This window comes from Hemitrygon akajei, chromosome 21 (assembly GCF_048418815.1).
Source record: "Hemitrygon akajei chromosome 21, sHemAka1.3, whole genome shotgun sequence".
Lineage (NCBI taxonomy): Eukaryota > Metazoa > Chordata > Chondrichthyes > Myliobatiformes > Dasyatidae > Hemitrygon > Hemitrygon akajei.
The window spans coordinates 56,993,055-57,019,395 of record NC_133144.1 but is presented as its reverse complement, the minus strand read 5'-3'; the positions used below and the strand labels follow the sequence as shown (position 1 = coordinate 57,019,395).

The window sequence follows — 26,341 nt, the reverse complement described above, 5'->3', positions numbered from 1 at the left end:
TCTTTGGAACGTTAGAGGGAACAAAAACACCTGGAGGAAACCCTCAGGTCATGGGGAGAATGTTCAACCTCCTTACAAACAGCGGCCAGAATTGAACCCGGGCTGCTGACACTATAATAATGTTACACTCACTGCTACACTTTCATGCTTCCTGGGCTACGTTCATAGGTTTGAGGGGTGAAGTGGCTCCCAATCCCATTTTCTTTGGAAAGCCCCATTTCACTTGGTTTCCACCACATAAAAGAATCGAGAGATCCTGATTATAATAGCCCTCGTTGGCAACATACTTCTCCACATATCCTTTCTGCATCTCATGTCCTTGAAGCTTCTTCAGTGATATTCACCATTTCGCTGCAAGCACTCGTCCCCGAGTCACAAACTAAATCAGGGAATTGATTAGTGCTGAACTTCCATATAATTACATGCCATCTGTGCAGTTACACACAAGCCTGGTCATGCCTCCTCACACAGACAAGGGTGGTGACATTGCTTAGTGACGTGCAGGAATGACAGATGACATTTGCAGCACAAAGCTTGTTCTCAGAGTTTACATCTCTCAACTTACCGGTGTCACAGGATCGCTCAAGCTGAACGTGACAAATGACAGCACATCGTGGTCATCTGGAAAATATGCACAAGATATTTCAAGCAACTTCCTTGTTCTGTCCAACAAGTAGGCAAATTTTACTTTGGAAATAGCAGCCGCACACTTGCCAGCCTCATGTTTAAAAATGTCTTAAAGCCTTTCCTTACTCAAAATATCCCTTTCTCCTACTTTGGAGAGACCAACCAGAGACTGGGTGACTGCTCTGAGGACACATAGATTCAGTCCACAAGGGTGACGCCAAGCCAACAGGCACATTCAATCCCTATTCCACTCTGACCTTGGCCTCTTTCACTGTTCCAATGAAGTTTAAGAGCATGAGGAATCATCCTCCTGGGAACATTAAGACTATAAAACTTCAAACCACAAAGGCCCGGATGAGGGTTACGGCAGAAGCTGGGCTGGAGACGAGCAACTTTGAGAAGTTATTTTGTTTCAGAACTAAGACAGTCAGAATTGTCACCACAAGGTTAGCAGGATACAAACCTGCAGGGTGCTGCCGATGACATATTTGGCAAAAGGCACCAATTTTGTAGAAGAAATTTTGTTTTAAAATTCTGAAAAAGTCCTTATGAAGTGTCTCAGCCCAAAACGTTGACTGTTTATTTTCATCCATAGATGCTGCCTGACCTGCTGAGCTCCTCCAGCACATTGCGTGCATTGCTTTAAAAGATCATCGATGTTGGAAATCTGAAATAGAATCAGTCTCAGAAACATTCAACACAAGAATGGGAACTCACAACTCAGCTCATCTATGCTGACTAGAGGAGAGCTTTAACAGGAACCTGAAGGGCCCAGCGGGTGGTCTGAATATGGATCAAGCTGCCAGAGGAAGTGGTAGAAATAGGTATGCTAATATTTAAAAGACATTTGGACAGGTACACAAATAGGAAAGGTTTAGAGCAAGGTACACAAATAGGAAAGGTTAGAGCAAGGTACACGAATAGGAAAGGTTTCAGGGGTGTCAAACTCATTTTAGGTCACGGGCCGGATTGAGCAAAATGCAGCTTCATGTGGGCCGGATCAGTCGGATGCGTGCGAACGCAGCTTTCGTTGCCTCCGTTTTTTCAGCCTGCTCTCATGAGTCTCAGTCTCTGCTATAACTACAAAGTGTTTCACTTTACAAATTCCGTTTCTTATGAAGAAGACTGCCGAGCAAGACTGCCGAATAAACACTAAAAACCCTGAAAACCTGGTACCTGAATAAACTCAGCATTAGCCATATCATACGCCATAGGCGCTTCGATTACTGGGGCCAACTTTAATAGTAATTACCGTAGATTCCGGATTTTAAGCCGCTACTTTTTTCCCACATTTTGAACAGCTTTGAACTTTGCGGCCAATAATCCAGAGCGGCTAATACATTATTTTTTTCATGCCGCCTCGTAAACATTTTGCCTCGTAACAGTAGACCAATAAAATTGATGAGTAGTTCACAGAGGTCCAATGAAATTGTACGATAAATCAAGCGCACTTTCACAATTAAATTATTGTAAATCAGTCATTTGTACTCACCCTCATCAACATGGAAAACACTCGAAGCATTGTGCTACCTACCCTACTTAGTTTAAACTATATTTGTTTTCTGTACTACATCGCGGGATGCTATGACGACACACCCGGTTTCGCGGTGTCTTGTGGGAAAATGCCGGTTTGCGATAAAACGGAAAGGAGGGGGGAGCGGATTACGCGAGCGGCTTTGGATCCGAGCGAACTCTGCTTTTAAATGCCGTTTGCGATGAAACGGAAAGGAGGGGGGAGCGGATTACGCAAGCGGCTTTGGATCCGAGCGAACTCTGCTTTTAAATGCCGTTTGCGATGAAACGGAAAGGAGGGGGGAGCGGATTACGCAAGCGGCTTTGGATCCGAGCGAACGCTGCTTTTAAGTTAAAGGTATCAATAACTTTTCCTGGTAGGCTGCAGTATATATATTTTTTACCAGTCGTTAGGAGATATTGGAATGTTGTTCAGTAAAGAAGTATACGCAACGTATATTTAAAAGTAGCCGCGTACGGGCACGGTTCGAAAAAAAGCATTTGCAATATGTATTTGTTTTTGTTACCATATGGATTTAATTAAAAGTTAAAAAAATCCTCACGTGTAATATCTTTCTGTGTAAATATCTCATATTACAACGTGGGACACCTGCGGCCGAAAATCCGGTGCGGCCTAAAATCCGGTGCGGCCTTTACATTTAAAAAAATGATTTTATTTCTAAAATTAGTGCCAGCGGCTTAAAATCAGGTGCGCTCTGTAGTCCGGAATCTACGGTAGATATTATCTCGCGGGCCAAAGATAATTCCACCGCGGGCCGGATTTGGCCCGCGGGCCTTGAGTTTGACATATATGGTTTAGAGCAAGGTACACGAATAGGAAAGGTTTAGAGCAAGGTACACGAATAGGAAAGGTTTAGAGCAAGGTACACAAATAGGAAAGGTTTAGAGCAAGGTACACAAATAGGAAAGGTTTAGAGCAAGGTACACGAATAGGAAAGGTTTAGAGCAAGGTACATGAATAGGAAAGGTTTAGAGCAGGGGTTCCCAACCTATTTACGCCATGGACCAATACCCTCATGCAAGGGGTATGTGGACCCCAGATTGGGAACCCCCTGGTTTAGAGGGATATGGGACAAAGGTGGGCAAATGTGACTTAGTTGAATGGGAATCAGGCTTGGACCAGTCGTGCAGAAAGCCAGTTCACATGCTGTATGACTATGACTGTGATGCCTACCTTTGCCAATCCCAATGGCCTACGTTAGGCCGTATCCCTCTACACTTGTCCTTTCAAGTACCTGCCAAAATGTCTTTTAAATGCCCTAATGATGTTTGCGTCTACCCCCTCCTCTGGCAGCTTACAAATATTCAGCAACTTGTGTGTGAAGAAATGTCCCCTCAGATCTCCTTTTATATGTCTCTCCCCTCAGATTAAATCTATGGCCACTAGTTTTAGACACCCCTGGCCTGGGGCAGGAGTGGAAGAATCTAGCTATCCTATCCTCTATAATGTAACCATAAGTTCCAGTGGGAATAAACACAGCCTTGCCTTGTTAACCACAGTTCTCCTTTCTGGGCAACATCCTGCAGAAATACTGCAAATGTTATTAGTAAATGCTGGAAACTCTCAGCAGGCCAGGCAGGAGGAACAACTAAGAATTCAGGCGTGGGAATGGTTTCGAAACAGAAGTGCTAACTTACTCTTTCCACAGACAGCACCACTGAGCAGTTTACCCTCATTCTCCAAACAGTGGCCCAGAAGCATACAGCCCTACTTAAATCTGCTTACAAGTCCCTTGATTTTCCGACTTCTTGGAGGAACTAATTTGTTTAGAAGTACAGCATGGTAGCAGGACCTTCGGGCCAATAAGTCCCTACCACCCAATTATACCCAATCTAACCCATATGTCTTGGGAATGTGGGAGGAAACCAGAGCACCTGGAGGAAACCCCTGCAGTCATGGGGAGAATGTACAAACTCTTTACACACTATAGACAACTACAGAATTGAACCCGGATCGCTGGCGGTGTAATGGTGTTGCACTAACTGCTATGCTGCCCAATGCACTGTGCGAACATCTGGACCTGTTCAAGTGTAGTAAACAGAACTCTTGTATGATAAAAGTTGGACCCTTGACCTCACTGTTTACCTCGTCGTGACCCTTGCACCACACTGTCCACTTGCACTGCACTTTCTCTGTATAACACTCTATTCTGCATTCTGTTGTTGTTTTCCTCCTTGTACTACCTCAGTGTGACTATGTTTATAATGCTCTGTATGGATGGCCTGCATGTTCACTGCACCTCGATTCATGTGACATCAATAAACCAGCTACCAGTTATTTCAGGGACAATTGTAGGCAACTCAATGACTAACCAACTCCAGCCTTATTCCTGCCACTAGATGGAACCACATTCACACCAAAAACAACATAAACACAAGCAATTCTGCAGATACTGAAAATCCAGAGTAACACACACAAAATGCTGGAGCAAGGCAGCAGGTCAGGCAGTATCCACGATGATGTCCTGATGAAGGGTCTCGGCTAAAAATGTCAGCTTCTTATTCCTCTCTGATGCTGCCTAACATGCTGAATTCCTCCAGCATTTTGTGAGTGTTACCCCATTCACCAAGCTTTTTTGCTATGTCAGAGCTGCGCATTTCTGCCTGAAGTTATCTACCTGCGTACTGGCTCAGTTACCCCCCTCCCTTCCCCATCCCCACCTTTCACATACACACCTCCAAACCCTCTAACTGCCCCATTAACAACTCACCTCCACCCTGGCCCCAACTTACCATTGATGACTATTTAGTCCAATTTTTCCATCCCTACCCCAATCTTCTCTGCAATTAGACCTAACATCTTTCTCTTTCAAAGTTCTGACACAGGGTGTTTGGCCTGTTTACCCCTCCACAGGTGCTGTTTGACCTCCTGAGTGTTTTTAAAACCTTTTTTGCTTTTTTTCTGGGTCCCCACATCTGCAGGTTCTTCTGATTATCAGAACCACACCAGAAGCTTTACCATGGACCGCACTACACGACAGCACTCATTTTATCCTGCCACTTTGAATAAATTACTTCCCCCTAGCTGAGGATGTTCAAAATTCCCTAAATTTGCTTTGAAGTGGTGATGAAGGCTGACCCCCCCACAACCTCATCTCTCCTCAGCAGCAACTGTTCATCAGGCACACGGGAATGGAACACTGTTGTAACCCAGGGACAACTTGCGCCTAACTTTACATTTAAAAAATGGGAATCTGATCATACAACTTATCAGATGTCAGATACAGATATGACAATAACAGAAACTGTATGAAGCTCACACGGGAGGTTGATCAAGAAGGTTCAGTCGCTCAGCATTGAAGATTCGGTAGAAAATTAGAGTAGACATTGGCTCCGCTAGAAAAGCCAGAGAAGCGTTGTAGATGTTTGCCTCTCTACCTGAAGGCCTGTGACTAGCGGCGTGCCGCAGGGATCGGTGCTGGGTCTGCTGTTGCTTGCCACCTATGTCAACAATATGGGTGATAATGTGGTAAACTGGATTAGAACATGTGAGGATGACACCAAGATTGGGGGTGCAGTGCACAACGAGGAAGGCTATCATGGCTTGCAGAGTGATCTGGATCAGCTGGAAAAATGGGCTGAAAATGGAAGGTGGAATTTAACACAGACAAGTGTGAGGTATTGCACTTCGGTAGGACCAACAAGGGCAGGTCTCACACGGTGAACAGTAGGTTATTTTGATAAACGAACAGAGGAAAAATATATTAAAATATAGTATAAGCTGCTGGCAATCAAAGTTCAAGTTCAAGTTTATTGTCATTTAACCATATATACTGCCAAACACAACAATGCTCCTCCAGTCCAAGTCGCAGTACATATAAATCACTCACAACAAATGCAACCAATATGGAATAATTGAAGCTTAATGTTACATAGCACAGAAACAGGGTTTGTTGCCTACAGAGCCCATACTAGCTATAAAATACCTACTATAAGACCATAAGATAGAGGATTGGAACTGGGCCATTCAACCTGTAAGCTTTGATTGTACTGACTGTGGATGATCAGCCGTGATCACATCGAATGGCGGTGCTGGCTCAAAGGGCTGAATGGCCTATTCCTGCACCTATTGTCTATTGTCTTTGATGCCTGACTACAGCCTACTAACCTCTGTCTTAAATATACCCAAATCCCATTTCACTCTTCCCACATTCCATCAGCTTCTCTGCTCCCACCACCCCACATTCTATCACACATCTCCACACAAGGGAGTATTTACAGTGGTCAATTAAACTACTAATCCATTCGTCTTTGGAATATGGAAGAAAACTAAAACACCTGGAAGAAACCTACATGATTACGAAGAGGATGTGCCCACTCCACAATCAGAAGCAATTTAAATCCAAAGGAAATGCAAACATTGGTAAGGTAGCATTCAGAGTTTATACAAGATGCAAGTGAGGTCATGTTTGGAAGACTGGGTTCAGTTTTTGGCCGATCTGCTATAGGAAAGACGTCCTTAAGCTAGAAAGAGTGCAGGAGGATTAACAAGGATTTTCCAGGACACGAAGGACTGAGATGTAGAGAGAGAGCCTGGGCAGATTACCACTCGATCCATTGCAATAAAGCCAGAGAGAGACTGAGAGGTGATCTTACAGAGCTAAAGAAAATCATGAAGGGCATCATTAGGGTGAATGCATGCAGTCTTCATCCCAAGCTTTGGGAGTCAAGAACTAAAGGGCACAGGTTTAAGGTGAGAGGGAAAAGATTTAATAGGAAACTGAAGAGCACACAGCGATCGGTGCGTATATGAGACAAGCTTCCAAAGGAGGTGGTTGAGACCAGTACATCAAACTTGGCCGGTGCGTGGATAAGAACATGGTCAAATGAGACTAGCTTAAATGGGCATATTGTTCAGCATGTCTAGATGGGCTGAATGGCCCATTCCCCTGTTGTATGACTCTATGGCAATCACCATAAACATAACCAACCAGTGGCCACTGACACTCACCAGCAACTGCCCCTGTGGCTGCGGATACTCCAAAGTGCCCATTCAGAGGCAGGTACACGTCCGTGACTTCAGTGCATAACTCATAGTTGTCAGAGATATCAGTTCTCCCCAAATTCAGATAAACCTGCAGAGGAGGAGGAGGACGGAAATAAAGCATTGACTACATTTTCCAAAACAACTCAGTAAAGAGTAACGCACTGTACTCCTGTGCCAGAACAGAGTTAGTGTAACACTTTACAGCACTGGCAACCTGTGTTCATTATCCGCCACTGTCTCTACGTAGTTTGTACGTTCTCCCCATGCGTTTCCCCTGGGTGCTCGTTTCCTCCCACAGTCCAAAGACACACAAGTTAGGGTTAGTGAGTTGTGGGCATACTATGTTGACACCAAAAAGAATGGTGGCACTCGGGGGCTGCCCCCAGCACATCCTCAGACGCCATTTCACTGTATATTTCAATGTACACGTGACAAGTTAAGCTAAAATTTTCTTTGAAAGAACAGGGTCCCTCGAGAAGGTGGGAGCTGCTGTTGACATCTAATGTCCTGGACAAGTCTCAACCGCTGAGTGGAAAATTGGACAGGAATTCCTCATGTCTTTTTCTACCATTCAGAATTAACTCCAGCTTTAAAAATCACCTTCATGCGGCTCCAGAAGATCACACATTTCCGGACGAGATACAGGACTTCAAAGGGTGAACAGGACGGATTAGAGCATTCGCTCAGTATTTTTATATACGCTTTTAGGCAGACAGAATAAACAACTTTAAAAGAAGTGACTTTGGCTAACTATATCTTTGGGTAAAGTCCTTCATTTCTGTGATTACACTGATATATGCTGAAGTCCTGAAATAATGAGAAATGATTACTTTGGATCATTTGGGTAAGGATGGGGTGGAGATGAAGCTGATTCGGCACATCACTAAAGACTGGAGCACATTTCTACAAATATACTGTGGAGGGCATCCTGACTGGTTACACCACTGCCTGGTGTGCAGGATCCGATCCACAGGATCAAAAGAGGCTGCAGAGGGTTGTAGACTCTCCGCCACCTCCATCACGGGCACATGCTCCCCACCGATGTCTTCAAAAGTGAAACCTCAAAAAAGGCAACATCCATCTCTCAGGACCCTCACCATCGTCTCATGACTATCATCTGGGAGGAGGTGCAGAAGATCCACATTCAAACTCTTAAGAATATCTGCTTCCCCTCTGCCATCAAATTAATGATTCATAAACCCCTGAACATTACTCACTACTTTGCTCTCTTTTTGAACTATTTGTTCTTTATCTATGTCTCTCTTACTGCAATTTAAGTACTGCACTTTACTGCTTGTCAAAAACAACAAATTTCCCGACGTATGTACTGTGCGTCAGTAATAATATACTGTCCCAATTCTGATTCTGATTCTGGAGTTAGTTCAGGGAAGTGATGCTGAGGTAAAGCTTCTGCTGTTGGATCTTGACACTTTCGTGATGCAAACACGAGGAAATCTGCAGATGCTGTAAATTCAAGCAACACACACAAAATGCTGGAGGAATGCAGTAGGCCAGGCAGCATCAGCCTGGCTTGCTGCGTTCTGCCAGCACTTTGTACGTGTGACTTTTGTGATGCAAAGGTCCTTTACAAGTCAAGAATGAGGCACAAAACCTGTTGCTTATGGCTGTTTTATTCAGCATTACAAGAATGAAGAACGAACAAAAGAGAGAGACGAGCGAACAAAGAAAAGACAAAGGAAAAAGCAGCTGTGGCCATTTCATACTCTGACCAGAGGTAGCAAAATTCCCATTAACCTATAAAGTAGCCAGATTCAGGTGGCATGACACTGCTGCTGAAAACTACGATGCTTCTAGAAAAATGCAGAAGCAACTGTACCATAATTTCTGAAACATTCACTGAACAATTACACATATGATTATATGAGAATATAAGAAAGCAAAGGAAATCTAAACTACAAGAAAAATAACAATTCTACACCCTAATTCAACACTGCTCTGATATTAGCAGGTATGAGGGGCATGAGGAATAGAAAGGGTAGGCCATTTGGCCCCTTGAGCTTGCTCTGTCATTCAAATCAACAGTGCATGATAGACAACAGTAATTTAATTTTGATTCTCTGGTCCAGCCAAGGGCAACTCTGAACCCTACTCGAACAAACAGACATGAACACTTGATGGACCAGTGGGCGGGTGAGAACCCTCCAGTGTGTGATGCACCATCAATAACTCTCGGAGACAGGAGGCGAACAATAGCAAGAGACCACGATTAGTAGCAAGAGACCACCACACCACATCCTGGAGACTGAGGGAGGAGTAGTGCCTCCAATTGCCTTTATACAGGGGTCTGTGGGAGGAGCCACAGGAGCAGTCAGCAGAGGGGCATGTCCAGACAGGTATATGTAGTTCACCACAGTGTGGTCATCCAGAACATGACATGAACATTCAACATCTCTGTGATGGAGCTACTACGAAAGCCATGGCAGTCACTTTGTAAAACTGTACCACTTCATCACTTCAATATCAAACCATACCTCTGCCATCTGCATGAAAGAACAAGGCTCTGAAGAAAGAGAGAGAGAAAGGAAGAGATATAGGCTCTAAGGAAGCCAAGTGGAAGCAGGAAACATGTCAAAACACAGAACTGTCAATTAATAGACAAGCACAGACATTGAAAGACAAGTCAAAATTAATTACCATTGTAGAGTTGCCTACCTGCAGCGTCTTCTGGTAATAGCGTATCTTGGCTCGGACAGCGTGATAACTGTTGCGATAATCCCGCACACACATACCCAAAGCCTGTCCGGCACCATCACTGTCAGGTCGGATTGAAAGGCAAACATGTTGGACAGTTTTATTCATTGTAACCGAAGTGGATGAGCTGGTTCATGAAGCAAAAGTGCTCGTTTCAAAGCTACTTCAACGTACAATAATAATGATTTCACCCAGTAATGGAAACATGACAGAAAAAAAAAACACTTGGCCCACAGAGCCCATGCTAGCTGAAAATGGAGGCACTTCCATTTTAGCATCCAGAATGCTAATTGGATTGGGAAATTAAGTTTGGGATTAAAAAGATGACATCAATGAGCCAGGTTTAATCGACATGGATTGTAGATTTGAACTCCAATTCAGATTTATGACAAGTTCTATTTCTTTGTTCGGGTAGGGCTCAGAGTTGCTCTGGCTGTACCAGAGAATCAAAATTAAAGTCCTGCTGAAGGGTTTCGGCTTGAAATGTCGACTGTACCCTTCTCCACAGATGCTGCCTGGCCTGCTGAGTTTCCACAGCATTTTGCATGTGTCGTTTAAATTACTGTTGTCTAGTTCTGGTAGCTCTTGTTTTTGTTACCACTATTTGGCAATTTTTGAATTGGGCGGCCCGTAGATAATGAACTCTGAGCTGAACTGAACTGAACTGAAACATGCATTTTGTGTTTTATATTCTGTGTTTTCAATCTTTTTTTTGTTTCCATTTGTGCGATTTCTTTGTGCGTGGGGGGGAGGGGGTTTGACATTTGATGTGTTTTTTTTTAAATGGGTTGGTTCCATGGTTCTTTGTTTCGTGACTGTCTGTGGGGAAGACAAATTTCAGGGTTGTATACTGTATACATACTTTAATAATAAATGTACTTTGAACTTCAGAATGTGTATGGAATCACAGATTTCCTTTAGGGAAGGTAGACTGCTGCCATAACCAGTCTGACCTATGTACAACTCCTGTACTCGAGCGATGTGGACCCAGTGGGCCACTCAGATCAATGCATTGTCAAGAATTGGTAATAAATCCTTGACTTCTCGGGGAAAAAATGTCGAGAACCAAAAGAAAATTCAAATCTCCACAAAATATCGATATACAGATTGGATGTTCAAAGGAGATGCAAGAGATTGCAGCAAATTGTGCACACAAAAGATTCTGCAGATGATGGAATTTCAGAGTAACACACTGAAAATGCTGGATGAACTCAGCAGGTCAGGCAGCATCCGTGGAGAGGAATAAAGATCCGACATTTCTGGCCAAGACCCGCTTCAGGACAGGAAAGAAAGGGGGAAGAAGGCAGAATAAGAAGGTGGGCAGAGGGGGAAGCAGAACAAGCTAGAAGTTAATAAAGTCAAGTGAGGGGCAGCGGTTGAAGTGAGAAGTTGGGAGATGATTGGTGGAAAAGGTAAAGGGGGTGATGCTGGAATCTGGAGCGACACACAATCTGCTAGAGGAACTCAGTGGGTCAGGCATCATCATCTGAGGGAGGAGAGGAAAGGAAAGGTTGACGTGTCGTGTCCTGTTAGTAGGTTTTGACCTAATATATTGACCTTGTCATGACCTTGCACCTTATTGTCTGTCTGCACTGTACCTTCTCTGCAAGACTTTAGTCTGCATTCTGTCCTTGTTTTCCCTTGTACCACCTCAATCCACAGACGTAATTAAATAATTTCTATGGATGCTCCACGACCGCTGGACTAAGTGTCCACATGTAGGAGGGGACTATGTTGAAAAATAAAAGTGCTAGGTTTTCTAAAATGGACTCCTTCTACCTTAGGCCACAAACTTATGAATCACCCCTTGTAGGTCCCATAGAAAGTTGTTCTCAAATGGCAGGGCAAGGCAACCGTGGCTGACAAGGGAAATGAAGGACTGCATTAAAGCCAAGGAAAAGACATAAAAGGTAGCAAAAGTGAGTGGGAAGTGGATAATTGGGAAGTTTTTAAAATCCAACAAAAGGCAACTTAGAAAGCTATAAGAAGGGAAAAGAAGAAATATGAGGGCAAACCAGTCAATAATATAAAGCAGGATACTAAAAGTTTTTTCAGTTATATAAAGCGTAAAAGGGAGGTGAGAGTTGATATTGAACCACTGGAAAATGATGCTGGTGAGGTAGTAATGGGGGACAAAGAAGTGGCAGATGAGCTAAATGGGTACTTTGCATCTGCCTTCACTGTGGAAGACACTAGCGGTGTGCCAGAGTGTCAGGGAGCAGGAGTGAGTACCATTGCTATCGCAAAGGAAGAAGTGCTGAAAGGTCTTAAGGTGGATAAGTCACCTGGACCAGATGGACTACATCCCAGAGTCCTGGACAGAGGTTGTTGAAGAGAGAACAGATGCATTGGTCATGACCGTTCAAGAATTACTTGATTCTGGCATGGTCCTGGAAGACTGGAAGATTGCAAATGTCACTCCACTCTTTAAGAAGGGAGAAAGGCAAAAGGAGGAAATTACAGAGCAGTCAGTAGTTGGAAAGTGTCTATTATTAAGGATGTGGTTTTGGGATACTTGCAGACTAATGATAAAGTGAGTAAAATAAGTCAAAGTCAGCATGGTTTCTGTAAAGGGAAATCTTGCCTGATAAATCTGTTAGAATTGTTTAAGGAAGTAACAAGTGGGTGGACAAAGGAGAGGCAGAGGATGCCATTTACTTGGACTTTTGGAAGGTGTTTGATGAGCTGCCTCACGTGACACTGATTAACAAGAAAAATCATATGGTGTTACAGGAAATATACTGGCACGGATAGAGGAATGGGTGACAGGCAGGAGGCAGCAAGTGGGAGTAAAGGGGGCCTTTACTAGTTAGCTGCCGGTGTCCCTCAGGGGTCAGTATTGGTACTGCTACTTTTCACACTGTTTGTCAATGACTTAGATAGTGGAATTGTCGGCTTTGTAGCAAAGTTTGTGGATGATACAAACATAGGTGGAGGAGTAGGCAATGCTGAGGAAGCAATGTGATTGCAGCAAGACTTAGACAAATTGGAAGAATGGCCAAAAAAGTGGCAGATGGAATACAGTGTTGGGAAATGCATGATAATGCATTCTGGTAAAAGGAACAATAGTGCAGACTATTTTCTAAATGGGGAGAAAATTCAAACATCAGAGGCACAGAGGACTTGGGAGTCCTTGTGCAAGACTCCCAGAAGGTTAATTCAAAGGTTGAGTCTGTGGTAAATTAGGCAAATGCAACGCTGGCATTTATTTCAAGGGGAGAATAGAATATAAAACCAAGGAGTTATTACTGAAGCTTTATAAGACACTAGTCAGGCCACACTTGGAGTACTGTCAACAGTTTTGAGCCTCTTATCTCAGAATGGATGTATTATCATTGGAGAGAATCCAGAGGAGGTTCATGAGGATAATTCCAGGAAAGAAGGGGTTAACATACAAAGAGTGTCTGGCAACTTTGGGCCTGAATTTAGAAAAATGCGTGAGGATCTCATTGAAACCTACTGAATGTTGAAAGGACTAGATAAGGTGGATGTGGAGAGGATGTCTCATCTGGTGGGGGTATCCAGAAATTGAGGGCACAGCCTCAAAGTTGAGAGCCAAACTTTTAGAATGGAAGTAAGAAGGATTTTTTTAGCCAAAGAATGGTGAATCTGTGGAATGCTCTGCGGACTGCTGGGGAAGCCAAGTTCGTGGGGATATTTAGAGCGGAAGTTGATAAGATTCCTGATTGGTCAGGGCACCAAGGTATATGGTGAGAGGGCAGGTGTATGGAGTTGAATAGGATCTAGGATCAGCCATGATTAAATGGCAGAGCAGATTTGATGGGCTGAATGGCCTAATACTGCTCCTATGTCTTATGGAAACCAGGAAATTGGGGACCTCTTGCAATGTACTCAAATCGCTGGTGATACTCAGCAGGGCAGACAGCATCTACGAAGGAGAATAAACAATTGACGATTTGCACCGAGACACTTCGTCAGCACTGGATTGGTGCGAAGAGAGTGGGGGGGAGAGGAGATGGGCATTCCAGAGGGAATGAGGTTCAAATAGGAGAGTGAAGTGGTAAAATCAAGACTGTTGACGTCTCGTTGGCAATTAGAGACGAAGAGATCCAGGGCGGGGTGTACAAGAAGAGGAGAATGGTTGAAGAAGGAAGAAGGGGTCATCAATGAGGAGTGGTGAATCCTTGCCAAAGGGGAACTCTGGACCAGTGACCATATCTCTGCTGCTGCACAGCTCCAACTGATAACGTTAAGGTTATGAAGGTAAGTGAACACTTTGCCATGAGTGGCACCATGCTCAGTGTATTAATATTGAACATTATAGGCATGCTATGGTAACGTTCTATGTGTGGTGACAATCGTGGGCTACCCCCCAGTACATCCTTAGGTTGTGTTGGTTGTTAACACAAATGACGCCTTTCACTGTATGTTTCAATATGCACAAGATAAATAAATTAATCTGAATGTGGTTAATTATTGTCATGTAAAATGCTTGTCTTGCATACTGTTCATTCAGATCAAATCACTACACAGTGCATTGAGCTAGAATAAGGCAAAACAATAACAATGCAGAATAAAATGTAATAGCTACTCAAAAAGTGCAGTGCAAGTATACAGGACTGTGCAAAATTCTTTAGGCACAAATATACTGCTAAGGTGCCTAAGATTTTTGCATAGCACTGAAGTAATTTTATGTATAGGACTGCACTGCTGCCACAAAAAAACTGAATTTCATGACACGTGTGAGTGATGATAAACCTGATTATGATATGGGTCTGTATTGTGGATTGAGAGATCAGGTGTCGTGGAAGGGGTCAGGGAGAGAGGAATCATGGTTAGGAAAAGGGGAAGGGTGAGAGAAACACCAGAGACACATTCTGTAATGATCAATAAACCAATTGTTTGGAATCAAATTACATTACCTGGTGCCTCAGGGTGTATAATATATCTATAAATATTCACACACACATACCCAAAACTTTTGCACAGTACTGCGTGATGAAGTGCAAGATCATAATAAGGTGGATTGGGCCAAGAGTCCATTTTATTATACAAGAGGATCATTCCCGAGTCTGATAGAGTGGGAAAGAAGGTTAACTCCAGCTGCTCTCTGAGTTGACCAAACGGTTGCTTGGTAACAGCTCAAAATATGAGCAACAAAAAAACTTGACACACATCCAGCTATCAGTAAACTGAGAACTCTTCTTTGGAAATTATGATCCAAAAGCTTTAAAGGTTAATGTTAAGAGTGGCTGTCCATATTTTCGCTATAAGGTTTTTCGCGGACGTTTAGGACTCGCAGAGCATTTGACAGACAGCTAAGTTATAACTGCAATGCATGAAGCTCAGCAAACAGTAACAGCACACTGAAGTGCCCACGTTATTAGTTTTAGTGAATGGAAACCAAAATTAAAAGTACAGATGAGATATGAAAAACAAATTTAATGTTGGAAACATTCAGGAGATCAGAAAACATATGGAGGAGAAAGGGGATTAACATTAATACCCATCAGCCCGAAAGTATTTCTCTTGTCACAGATGCTGCCTGACCATCTGTGTACTTTGTTTTTAAAACAATTTTAGAAAATGATTAATTAAATAACAGAAAAACAGATTTTTTTTAAAAAAAACATGCTGCTGGGGGTGATGTTAGAGGCAGATGCATTAGGGGCATTTAAGAAACTCTTAGATAGGCACAAAGATGACAGAAAATGGAGGGCTATGTAGGAGGAAAGGGTTAGAATGGCCATAGAAAGTCTGGGCAACACTGTGGAAGTAAAGTTGAAGGAAGACCAACAAGCCTCAGGTGGGTAAAGGAAATGCTTCAAAGCTAAGATCAAAATCAGCCTGAAGAAATCCAACATTACAGCTAAAATCTGGGAAGACATTGCACTCAGTAGATACACCTGGAGGAAATGTGCTCAGGAGGGAGCTGCGCTACATAAGATCGATCTCTGATGTGCCACAGAGAACAAGCTTCAGCTGCGAAAGGAGACTGAACAACCAAAAGACCCACCCAGTAACTTACTCTTGCCCACACTGCGCCAGGTTATGCGGATCCCAGACTGGACCGAGGGCCCACCGATAGGTAAACCCTTGGGAGAACATCATACTCGACTCGAGAGATTACTCTACTACTACCACTACATTGTGGGCTGAAGGGCCTGCAGTGTGCTCTGGTGTTCTACGCCCTGAAATCTGGGGATATTTCCACTCCTCAGAGGTAGTGTACCATGGGATCTTCGGCATCCATTCCAACCGAGCAAAAGGGAACTCATTCACATCAGAACGCGGCACCTCCAACACTGCAGCCCTCTCTCAGTGAAGCTCAGGGGTTCCTGCCGTGACGGTAATGCTCCAGTCTCAAGACTGGCGTTCGAATCCACAGACACCCAGCACAGGAGCTGAGAGCATTACTGACCCAGTTTCGAATCAAAACATGGAAAACCTTCCTCTCAAGTCTAACAGCCTCAGGTACAAAATGCAGATGTAATTGGAGTCCACCCTCCTTGAAAGGGAAAACTATGAAAAAATAGAATACGCGAGGAAATCTGCAGATGCTGGAAATTCAAGCAACACACACAAAATGCTGGTGGAACGCAGCAGGCCAGGCAGCATCTATAGGAAGAAGCACTGTCGACGTTTCAGGCTGAGACCCTTCGTCAGGACCAACTGAAAGAAGAGATAGTAAGAGATTTGAAAGTAGGAGGGGGAGGGGGAAATCTGAAATGATAGGAGAAGACTGGAGGGGGTGGGGTGAAGCTAAGAGTTGGAAAGGTGATTGGCAAAAGGGATACAGAGCTGGAGAAGGGAAAGGATCATGGGACGGGAGGCCTAGGGAGAAAGAAAGCGGGGGAGCACCTGAGGGAGATGGAGAACAGGCAAAGAGAGATGGGCAGAGAGAGAGAAGGGTCTCGGCCCGAAACGTCGACATTGCTTCTTCCTATAGATGCTGCCTGGCCTGCTGCGTTCCACCAGCATTTTGTGTGTGGAAAAAAAAGAATGATGGCTAAATACCCATCCAGGGACAAACCTTAGAAGACCATAAGACCATGAGACATTGGAGCAGAATTAGGCCATTCAGCCCATCGAGTCTGCTCTGCCATTCCAGCATGGCTGATCCCTGATCTCACTCAACCCCACACACCTGCCTTCTCCCCATATCCTTTGGTGCCCTGACCGATCAGGAAACAAATCAACTCCTGACTTAAATACACCCACGGACTTGGCCTCCAAGTCTGTGGCAGAGAATTCTACAGATTCAGAAATGTAAGGCAGCATGGTGGCAGAGTGTTTCGCGTAACGCTGTTGCAGCGCCAGCGACCCAGGTTCAAATCCCATTGTCTGAAGGAGTTTTTACATTCTCCCCGAGATCACATGGGCTTCTTCCAGATTCCTCCCACATACCAAAGATGTTGTGGGCTATATTGACACTGGAAACATGGCAACACTTGTGGGCTGCCCAGCACAATCCTCACTGATTTGATTTGACACAAACGGCACATTTCACTGTATGTTTTGATGTACACGTGACAAATAAGACTAATCTTTTTCTTTATTTCTCTGTCTAATCTCTATATATTAAAACAAATTTAAGGGAAATTTGTAAAGATCTGCCTTTGATTTCCTACAAGTTTCAGCGGAGAGATAATTACTTTTCAAAACAATCAATTCACAATTTAATACCAAAGATAAAATAACAACTTACTTCAAGTGATCATATGTGAGCTTCCCGTCATTTCCCACCACGAGTACAATTGGATTGTTTTTCTAGAAGGCATAGAGAGAAGGCAGAGTTAAGGAAACTTTCAGCTTATGGTTCCAGTTCAACACTGAACTGATTCCATAACTCATGGACTCACTTTCAAGGACTCTATTAACTCATCTTCTCAGTATTATTTATTTATTATTGTTTGGGGTTTTTTTGTATTTGCGCAGTTTGACTTCTTTTGCACATTGGTTGCTTGTCAGTTTGTGCGTAGTTTTTCATTGATACTATTGAATTTTCCTTGTTCTACTGTGAATGCCCACAAGAAAATGGATCTCAGTGTAGAATACAGTGACGTATATGTTCTTTGATAATGAATTTACCCTGACCTTTGAGACAGCAAAGATCAGCGATCAACATGCAACAAAATCCCAGCATTCTAAAGGCGATACTCCATCCAAAACAAGGACTTCATCACCCGCCCCCCGGTAGTGTCACCTCACACAATGAGAAGCCCTGGGCTCAGTGTTCCCAATGGATACAGGATTACAGTTCTTGGCATCAGCTTCCTGCAGCCCCAGAACTAGGAATATGCTCCTACAAACTATAGTACAAGAGGCCCGGCTTTATTCTTCTGATACCTTATGTCTAATCATCGACCTTCATCATTACCCGCACTGGCATTTGAACCTAGCCCCAAAATCTTCGTTTTCTAAATCTTTAGTAATGGTATTGCAACTTCACTGCATTTTCCATACCTGCCCCTTAAACAAAATGTGTATTCTCCTACTCTGAATTTGAGAGGGTCTACTTATTCACATAATCTCACTCTTCAATGTTATTTTACTGGAATACACGTGATTACTTCTCCCTCATTCAAACCATTTCACACCACTCTTCTGGGATTCCAGTTCACAATTGTTGTTCCAAAGTGGATAATATTACTTTTCTCCTTCAATATTCACCACCCTCTTCCTTACAAGTGCCCAATTTCATTCACTATTCTTTAATTACACACAAAGCACTTCAGTCGCCATCTCCCCAAACAATCTCTTATCTTTCCAGTTAGCTGCCTGCCTTCCTGAACTCCACAAACCACCTCACAGTACGGGGGATACTCACTTGACCCATATTCACAGTACCCCGCTCCCAAAGAAATCCTCTGCAATTACATTTTTCTATTTCCCCATCTTGGTTGAAGTACGTTTTCCCAAGCAGGTGGTCAAAGTATCTCACCTTCCCAGCTGACCTACAGCTCAGTCCAGTCATAGAGTGCAGAAGCAATTCCTATGATCCGTGCTGTTTCCATATCAACCACAAGCACCTACCTACACTAATCCTCTTTACCAGCACTTGGACCATAGCCCTATATTCCTTGGCAATTCAAGTGCTCGTCCGGATATTTCGATTCTGAGGTAATTAAAACCGCCTGTATTTAAATCTTAATGCTCATCTCTGTGCTATGCCTCAATCTCTTTTCCATTTTATATCACCGCTGTCAGGCAGACAAAGAATATCTTATGCAACACTAATCTCAAAAGTTCTCGGTATCTCTTAAAAAAAATCCTTCCAATAGACTTTCATTAGAAGCCAGACAGCAGCAATTGTTTGGTGTTGACTGTCACTGTCAGCCTATATATTCCTGCAACAACACATTTGGTCCAGATTCCAGCATTTACATACATTACAATGACTGTCTGATGTGCAGTATCACAGAACACAGGCGCTCAGATAATTGCTTCTCAGTGCAAACCTCTGTCTGAAGATCAAGATTTGATACTTGTTCTAACGGGCCACACAAATATTTCGTATTTTTTGTTTTATTTCCAAAATAAACTTTGTTCATAATAAAAAGTATATAGACCATTAGACCATAAGATATAGGAGCAGAATTAGGCCATTCAGCCCATCAAGTCTGCTCCACCATTTCACCATGGCCGATCCATTTTCTCTCTCAGCCCCAATCTCCTGCCTTCTCACCACATCCCTTCAGGCCCTGACTAATCAAGTATCTATCAGCCTCTGCTTTAAATATACACAATGATTGTGTCTGTTCCATTTGACTATGGCTGATTTATTTTCCCTATCAACACCATTCACCTGCCTTCTCTCTGTAATCTTTGATGCCCTTACTAATCAATAAACTATTCAACCTCTGCTTTAAATATACACAATGACTTGGCCTCTACAGCCATCTGTGGCAATGAATTCCACAGATTCAATATCCTCTGGCTAAAGAAATTCCTCCTAATCTCTGTTCTAAAGGGACACCCTTGTATACTCAGGTTGCACCCTCTGGTCCTAAACTCCTCCATTTTAGCAAACATACACTCAATGACTCCCCCCCCCCCCATTCTTTTAAATTCCAGCAAGTACAGGCTCAGAGCCATCAAATGTTCAACATACAACGTTAACCCTTTCATTCTCTGGATCATTCTCGTGAACCTCCTCTGGACCATCTCTAATGCAAGCATACCATTTCTCATAAGAGGCCCAAAATTGCTCACAATACTCCAAGTGCAGATTGACCGATGCCTTATAAAACCTCAGTATTATGTCCTCACGTTTATAAACAAACAAATAAATAAATATTTTAATCATCTGAAAAAGAATGCTAACATTTTATTTGCCTTCCTTACTACCAACTCAGTCTGCAAGTTAACCTTCAGAGAATCCTGCCTTTGCACCTCCGATTTCTAAATTCCATCCCCAATTAGATAATAGTCTACACCTCTATTCCCTCTAGCAAAGTTCATGACCATACACGTCCCTACACTGTAATCCATCTGCCTCTTCTTTGTCCATTATCATAAACCGTTGAAGACCTTCTGCACACTCCCCGCTTCCTCAACATTGCCTGCCCCTCTACCTATCCTTGCACCATCCACTAACCTGTCAACCAGATTGCTTTGCTGACCTCTGCCAAGGGAAATAGGTCACCATATATCCCCACCTACTACACACACACACACACTCTCTCTCTCTCTCTCTCTCTCTCTCTCTCTCTCTCTCTCTTAACCACCCTCTATTACTTCACAGAAACTAAGTCAACAAAAATTCATGCCCTGGACAGTTGTAGTTGTACTTACACTGTCGTCGTTGTCAAAAGTATCAAAGAAAATGCCCACGCCGTGCCAGTGGTCAGCTGCTCCAAAGACCGGTCCACTTGGCCCTGTCTCGCTGGTGTACCAAATGGCCTGAAATGGTAGCAGCAGTTACAAGCTCATAGATTACTACAGCACAGAAACAGGGCTCTCTGTCCGCCTGGTCCATGCCAAACTATTAACTGTAACGTGTCTCAGTTCTGAGACAGATTCTTAGGTCCACAAGCCAGGCGGAACACTCACTGTGGATCTGCAGCAACGCACCACCCCACTACACTCCCCACCACCACGTTTCCTGTTAAGAGTCACCTCACGTACAGATGCTCCTGTACTTGGCATCACTTATGCACAGATTTATGTCAGCCTATGTTTATAAACCAATCTTATGCATTTATATTTATTGCGTTCTTTATGCAGAGTAATAATCATTCAGCTCTCCTCAAACTTGTGCACTGAAGGGTGACAATGAACAATCTTGAATTGGGTGCTTGTGATTATCCGCACAGCAGTTCACCAACCCAAGCTTTACGGCATCAGAAGATAAACCACCTGAAATGCTCACTCTCTCCCATAGTCACGATATAATTTACTGTCAATAAAATGCATTGATAATTGGTTTATTGTTGTCACATGTACCAAGCTACAGTGAAAGGCTTTGTTCCATCCAGACAGATCATTCCAAACATAAGTACATCGAGATGCTAGAAAAAGCAATGACTGAATATAGTGAGAGAACATTTCATTTGTCGACAGAAAACAGTTACTGGAAACTGCAGTTCAGCTAGACAAGGGTCATAGCCAGGTAAAGACAGAGACTTCATCTATATCATTAAAGAGGCCCGTTCAGAATTCCGATAAAAAGCCAGAGAGAAGCTGTCCTGACCCTGATGGTACATGTTCTCAAACTTTTGAATCTTCTGCTAGAAGGGGGAAGAAGAAGGATTGACTAGGGTGGGAGGGGAATTTGATGACATCCGCTGCTTTCCAGAAGCAGCATGGAGTGTGGATGGAGTCAGTGGAGGGGCGGGGGGGGGTTAAGATGCTGCACTCGCAATCTGCAATTTCTTGCATCTCATTCATGTCGCTCTCAAATCCACAACCTCTACCATCAAGGAGGATGTGGTCAGCAAGGGCAGCTGAACACCAGCACATGCAGTCAGCTCCAAGTCCACACTATGCTGACTTGGAAATATATAGTCAGTCCTTCATCGCTGGCTCTGACCTTGGAAGCCCCTTCCCCAGCAGCACGATGCAAGCATGTTCACCATAAGATCTGCAGTGACTGAAGGCTCACTACCACCTTTCTCAAGGTCACTATGGATGGGCAGTTATTGCCGAAGCTTGCTAGCTACTCTCAGATCCTTAAAGTGAAGGAAAAGATGTGCAATTGGGCCACCATCTTCCAGCATTTGCCTGAGATTAGCAGATAGTAGGCAAACTTAATCTCAAGGTTCTATCACTTGGGAATGAAGAGAGATTTAACACTAAGCAACACACACAAAATGCTGGTGGAACGCAGCAGGCCAGGCAGCATCTATAGGAAGAAGTACATTTTGGGCCGAGACCCTTCGTCAGGGCTAACTGAAAGAAAAGATAGAAAGAGATTTGAAAGTGGGAGGGGGAGGGGGAGATCTGAAATGATAGGAGAAGACAGGTGGGGGAGGGACGAAGCTAAGAGCTGGAAAGTTGAATGGCAAAAGGTATACAGAGCTGGAGAAGGGAAAGGATCATGGGACGGTGTATCCAGAGAGCTGTACCTGTCATGTGACAGCACTGCCCTCACCTGGTCGGAAGGCACACCACATGCCAGTCAACATTTCACCCCTCCCAACTAATTAATGCACACTTAACCATTGGCCACCTTAATTGGATTAACCCGTCTAGCACCAAGCCATTGGCCCCCCCAGTGAATCACCTGGGCTGGACCCTCCAGTCCCCTGACCTATAAAGGGTGCTACATGTGTTTGGCTCGCTCTCTTTTTGCCATCCTCGAGGGACCACCCTGCTTCGCTCCAGGCTGAAGACTGCAATACGATGCTGGAGACACGTGGTGAACTGTGCATTGAATAAGCGTTTATTGTTGTCCCTGCAGCAGAGAGCCATGCCTGCCCTTAGTCAAGGGGTGGCAGGTATCGTAGTTACTTTCCCCTTGCTTGTATGTGTACCTGTACTCTGTCCCCACACCGTTTTCCCATGTATTGTACTGCCGACCCGACTTTTCCCACACTCGTCTATTCTAAGCGCGTTTGTGTGAATATTGTAGCCACTTGTGTTGTCCCCAAGCTGTACTCCCCTTGTAAATAAACTCCTTATTGTTAAAACTGTGTGTCCAGAATCTTTGCCTTTGAGACCCAAAGAATCTATCTCATTTCCACCACAACAGACGGGAAGCCTAGGGAGAAAGAAAGTGGGAGGGGAGCACCAGAGGGAGATGGAAAACAGGCAAGGAGTGATTGTGAGAGGGACAGAGAGAGAAAAAAAAGAGAGAAAAGAAAAAAAGGCAGGGGGAGAATAATAAATAAATAGATAGATAGATAGATAGATAAATAAGGGATGAGGTAAGAAGGGGAGGAGGGGCATTAACAGAAGTTAAAGAAATCAATGTTCATGCCATCAGGTTGGAAGCTACCCAAAAGGAATATAAGGTGTTGTTCCTCCAACCTGAGTGTGGCTTCATTTTGACAGTAGAGGAGGCCATGGATAGACATATCAGAATGGGAATGGGACGTGGAATTAAAATGTGTGGCCACTGGGAGATCCTGCTTTCTCTGCTGGACAGAGCGTAGATGTCAGCGAAACGGTCTCCCTGTCTGTGTCGAGTCCCGAAGGTATATTGGGTACACGCGTGGCAATATACAGTGAAAAGCTTGAATTACAGGCTGTTTATACAGACCAAATCATTACACAATATATTGAGCTAGAACAAAGTAAAACAATAACAATGCAGAATAAAGTGTAAAAGCCACCAATAGAGCGCAGCGCAGGTAAACCGACAAAATGCAAGATTACAATGAGGCCAAAATTCCATTTTATCACACAAGAGGTCTGTTGAAGAGTCTGATAGCAATGGAATAGAATCTGGTAGTACATACTCTCAGGCTTTTGCATCTTCTGGCCGATGTGCGACAGGAGAAGAGAGAATGTCTGAGGTGGATAGTGTCTTTGCTTATCCGGGCTCCTTTTACTGAGGCAGTGAGAAGTGCGGCGTGCATAAAGGGGAGGCTGGTTTCTGCGATGTGCTGAGCTGTGTCCACAACTCTCTGCAGTTTCTTGCAATCACGCACAAAGTAGTTACCGGACAATTTCAGTCAAAGGAGAATCGGTTGATATTGTGTGCTTGGATTTTCAGAAGGCCTTTGACAAAAGGTACCACACACAAGGCTGTGAGCCCATGGTATTACAGGAAAGATTCTAACATGGATAAAGCAGTGGCTGATTGGCAGGAGGCAAAGAATGGGAATAAAGGGAGCTTTTTCCGGCTGGCTGCCAGTCACCAGTGGTGCTCGACAGGGGTCTGTGTTGGAACCGATTCTGTTTACATTATGTCAATGATTTGGATGATGGAATTGATGGCTTTGTTGCAAAGTTTGCAGCCAATATGAAGATAGGTGGAGGGCAGGTAGTTGTGAGGAACTACAGAGGCTACAGAAGGGCTTAAGACTGATTAGAAGAACAGGGAAAGAAATGGCAGAAGGAATACAGTGTTGGGAAGTGTATGGTCATGCACTTTGGTAGAAAAAATAAAAGAGTTGACTAGTTACTAAGTGGAGTGAAAATACAAAAAAATGAGGTGCAAAGGGACTTGGGAGTATTTGTGCAAGGTTCTCTATGGGTTAAATTGCAGGTGGAGTCTATGGTGAGAAAGACAAATGCAATGTTAGTGTTCATTTCAAGAGGACTAGAATATAAAAGCAAGGAACAAATGCCGAAATGTTATAAAGCACTGGTAAGGCCTCACTTAAGAGTATTGTGAGCAGGTTTGGGCCTCTTATCTTAGAACGAATGTGCTGAAACTGGAGGTTCACGAAAATTATTCCAGGATTGAAAGGCTTGTCATATGAAAAGGGTTTGATGGCTCTGGGACTGTATTCACTGGAACTCAGAAGAATGAGAGGTGACCTCATTAAAACCTATCGAGATGTGGAGAGAATGTTTCCTTTGGTGAGAGAGTCTAAGACCAGAGGACACATCCTCAGAATAGAGGGGCGTCCTTTTAGAACAGAGATGAGGAGGAAGTTTTTAAGCCATAGTGAATCTGAGAAATTCTTTGCCACAGGCAGCTGTGGAGGCCAAGTCTTTATGCATATTTAAGGCAGAGGTTGATAGATTCTTCATTGGTCAGGGCATGAAGAGATACAGGGCAGAGACAGGAGATTGGGGCTGAGAGGAAAATTCGATCAGCCATGATGAAATGGCAGAGCAGAGTTGATGGGCCAAATGGACTAATTCTGCTCCTGTGGTCTTAGTGAGAGATGTCAGAGGAAAATGGCCAGACTGGTTCAAGCTGACGGGAAGGTGACAGTAACTCAAATAACCACACGTTACATCAGTGGTGTGCAGAAGAACATCTCTAAATGCACAACACATTGAACTTTGGATGGGCTACAACAGCAGAAGGCCACAAACACACACTCAGTGGTCTCTTTATTAAGTACAGCAGGTATCCAATAAAGACACCACTGAGTGTATATTAAGTATGTTGTTAAAAACAACTAAGTATTTCACTGTATCTCTGTGACAATAATAAACCAATATGGAAACAACAATTACAATTTTAAAACTATCATAGATTCTACCCCATAAGTCACAAACTTGTAACGGATTCCGGAAAGCAGTAAACACTAAGGATGGAGGTCAACATGGAAACGCACCAGCCCATCAGCACCAATTCGATTTCTGCCAATGATCCGAAAAGCAATCTCCACTTCCCAGTTTTCAAAAGCTACGTTATTTTTGGTCCAAACAGATCCACTTTGGCTTCGTATCGAAGGCACAATTCGGACTTGGTCTAAACTTGGAAGGGCACCTGAAAAATAATGGAATGGAAATGGTTACAGTTGTTGGTTGTGCAACAGGGTGAGCGTGATCAATGAGAATATCAGAATCACGTTTATCACTATTGAAATATTGTCATAGCTGTAGTTAATTTGTAGCAGCAGTACAGTGCAAAATGGAGAAAAAAATCACCATGAATTACATCAAAAATTTAAAAATACATCAATAGTGCAAAAGAGGAATAGTGAGGTGGTGTTCACGGGCCATCTAGGAATCTGATGGCAAACGGGAAGAAGTTATTGCTAAAACACTGACTGTGTGCCTTCAGGCTCCTGGATCTCCTTCCTGATGGCAGCAATGAGAAGAGGGAATGCCCTAGATGGTGAGGGTACAAAAATATGAGGAACTTTCTACCTTTATGTTGTTAGTTTAATGCACCAAATATCAGGGTATGGAGGGCTATGTGACTGTATGTCGATGGAACGAGACTGAATAATAGCTCCGCACAGACTAGATAGATGGAAGGGCCTGTTTCTGTGCTCTACTATTCTATGACTCTAAATATGAGAGAAACTCCTATTTTAATCCTGGATAAGGTTTGTTACAGCATGTTGTACTAAAGTACGTAACACTTAGATGTAGTCATAGCAACATTTATTGGATTAGACAGACCTGGCAGCTTTTATTATGACAGGCTATAATCGTATTACAGGT

General features: G+C 43.5%; 1 protein-coding gene across 3 annotated transcripts in view; it reads right to left on the bottom strand.

The window, feature by feature from the left end:
- LOC140714325 (protein ERGIC-53-like) overlaps window positions 1-26,341 on the bottom strand; it is a 121,415-nt gene that overhangs the window by 83,783 nt on the left and 11,291 nt on the right. For all 3 annotated transcript variants that reach the window (XM_073025483.1, XM_073025481.1, XM_073025482.1), the window contains exons 2-7: window positions 25,504-25,658; window positions 20,618-20,725; window positions 17,529-17,590; window positions 9,821-9,920; window positions 7,112-7,235; window positions 566-621 (exon numbers count right to left, since the gene is read on the bottom strand). In XM_073025483.1, coding sequence (XP_072881584.1) covers window positions 566-621; window positions 7,112-7,235; window positions 9,821-9,920; window positions 17,529-17,590; window positions 20,618-20,725; window positions 25,504-25,658 — 605 coding nt within the window. The remainder of the gene's footprint in view (window positions 1-565; window positions 622-7,111; window positions 7,236-9,820; window positions 9,921-17,528; window positions 17,591-20,617; window positions 20,726-25,503; window positions 25,659-26,341) is intronic.